The sequence below is a fragment of the Caloenas nicobarica genome, chromosome 29 (genome assembly GCF_036013445.1).
Source record: "Caloenas nicobarica isolate bCalNic1 chromosome 29, bCalNic1.hap1, whole genome shotgun sequence".
NCBI lineage: Eukaryota > Metazoa > Chordata > Aves > Columbiformes > Columbidae > Caloenas > Caloenas nicobarica.
The window spans coordinates 2,244,861-2,246,764 of NC_088273.1; the positions used below are offsets into that span (position 1 = coordinate 2,244,861).

Consider the following 1,904-nt stretch of genomic DNA (forward strand, 5'->3'; position numbering starts at 1 on the left):
CTGCAGCTCCAAAAAGGCCTTAATAGAAGATCTCAGGGGAAAAATAAAACAAAATAAAACACTGCAGGGCCTTTTATTCTTTTTTTTAAAAAATAGAGAAAAGGGTTCCTCATTTCCATAGACACTTGGTCAGAAAAAAAGGCAGACAGTGAATTAGGAAAGGAATGACATTATCACCAAACAAAACCACAACCACAAGAAGAAATGTTGAGTCTGCAATGAGTTACACTCTAACTGCTATGCAGAGGGTGACACTTTGTTGCTGTTTCTTATTGAAAATGTCCAGTGATCAGTTTCCACAGGGCATCCTTGAGCTCCTGGTTCCTCATGCTGTAGATGAGGGGGTTCACTGCTGGAGGCATCACCGAGTACAGAACAGACACCACCAGGTCCATGGATGGGGATGAGATGGAGGGGGGTTTCAGGCAGGCAAAAATGCCAGTGATGATGAAAAGAGAGACCACGGCCAGGTGAGGGAGGCATGTGGAAAAGGCTTTGTGCCGTCCCTGCTCAGAGGGGATCCTCAGCACTGCCCTCAAGATCTGCACATAGGAGAAAAAAATGAAAATAAAACACCCAAATGTTAAACAGGCAGTGACCATAAGAAGCCCAGCTTCCCTAAGGTAGGAGTGTGAGCAGGAGAGCTTGAGGATCTGGGGGATTTCACAGAAGAACTGACCCACAGCATTGCCCTCGCACAGTGGCAGTGAAAATGTATTGGCCGTGTGCAGCAGAGCATGAAGAAACCCAGTGGCCCAGGCAGCTGCTGCCATGTGGACACAAGCTCTGCTGCCCAGGAGGGTCCCGTAGTGCAGGGGTTTGCAGATGGCAACAAAGCGGTCATAGGACATGATGGTGAGCAGAGAATACTCTGCTGAAATGAAAAAGAGAAACATAAAGACTTGTGCAGCACATCCCAAAAAGGAGATGGCCCTGGTGTTCCAGAGGGAGTTGGCCATGGATTTGGGGAGAGTGGTGGAGATGACACCCAGGTCAAGGAGGGAGAGGTTGAGGAGGAAGAAGTACATGGGGGTGTGGAGGTGCTGGTCACAGGCTACGGTGGTGATAATGAGGCTGTTGCCCAGTAGAGCAGCCAGGTAGATGCCCAGGAAGAGCCAGAAGTGCAAGAGCTGCAGCTCCCGTGTGTCTGCGAATGGCAGGAGGAGGAACTGGGTGATGGAGCTGCTGTTGGACATTTGCTGGTTTTTTGCATGTAGGCTCTGTTCAAAAAAAAGAAAAAGCAACATAAAATTAGGACAGACTCCTCTTAGCAAAGCCACACCATTTTTATAGATATCATCCCAACAGAAATGCATTTCCTTTCTCTGTTGTGTGCTGGCTGAGTGTGCTGTGAAGAGCAGGACCTCTGCCCATGTGCTGCCAAGCAGCCAGCTTTGCTCTGCTGCAGTAGGGACATGGGAGCTCATTCATGACAGCTCCAATGTTCGCTAGGTATGTCAGATGTAAATGAGCTTTAATGGAAATGTTCAATATCTGCACTCATGATTCTGTAGAGAGTGGGCTGCAGAGGAGAGACATAGCATGTCTTTACAAATATTTTATCTGTGTCCTTTATTTTCCACAACCATTTCTGGTGAGGGGGAGAAATCCTCATTTTAATAAGGGAATATGTGAAAAGTCTTGAGAGACGATAGGCAAAATGGCTCAGTTTGCTGTGGCTCAAAGCAGAGTCAGGAGAGCAGCAGTGTCCATCAGGATTGGACTCATCTGCATAGTGCTTTTGCTTGTGCTACCTTTAAAATGGTTTCAGACACAAATTAATCTTGGAAAACACCCAAACAACTGGACTCACACTGGAGAAGGAGAGCCCTGTTTGAAAGGGCAGATCTGCAAACTCTTCCCTGCCCCAGCCCAGAGGTGGAGATGTGATGGAGAGAGCAGGA

General features: G+C 47.6%; 1 protein-coding gene across 1 annotated transcript; it reads right to left on the reverse strand.

Moving 5' to 3' along the window:
- Positions 1-269: 269 nt before the first annotated feature.
- Positions 270-1,196, reverse strand: LOC135999700 (olfactory receptor 14A16-like). Its single transcript, XM_065653258.1, has one exon. The coding sequence runs from the start codon at positions 1,194-1,196 to the stop codon at positions 270-272; it is 927 nt and encodes a 308-aa protein (XP_065509330.1).
- Positions 1,197-1,904: the final 708 nt, after the last annotated feature.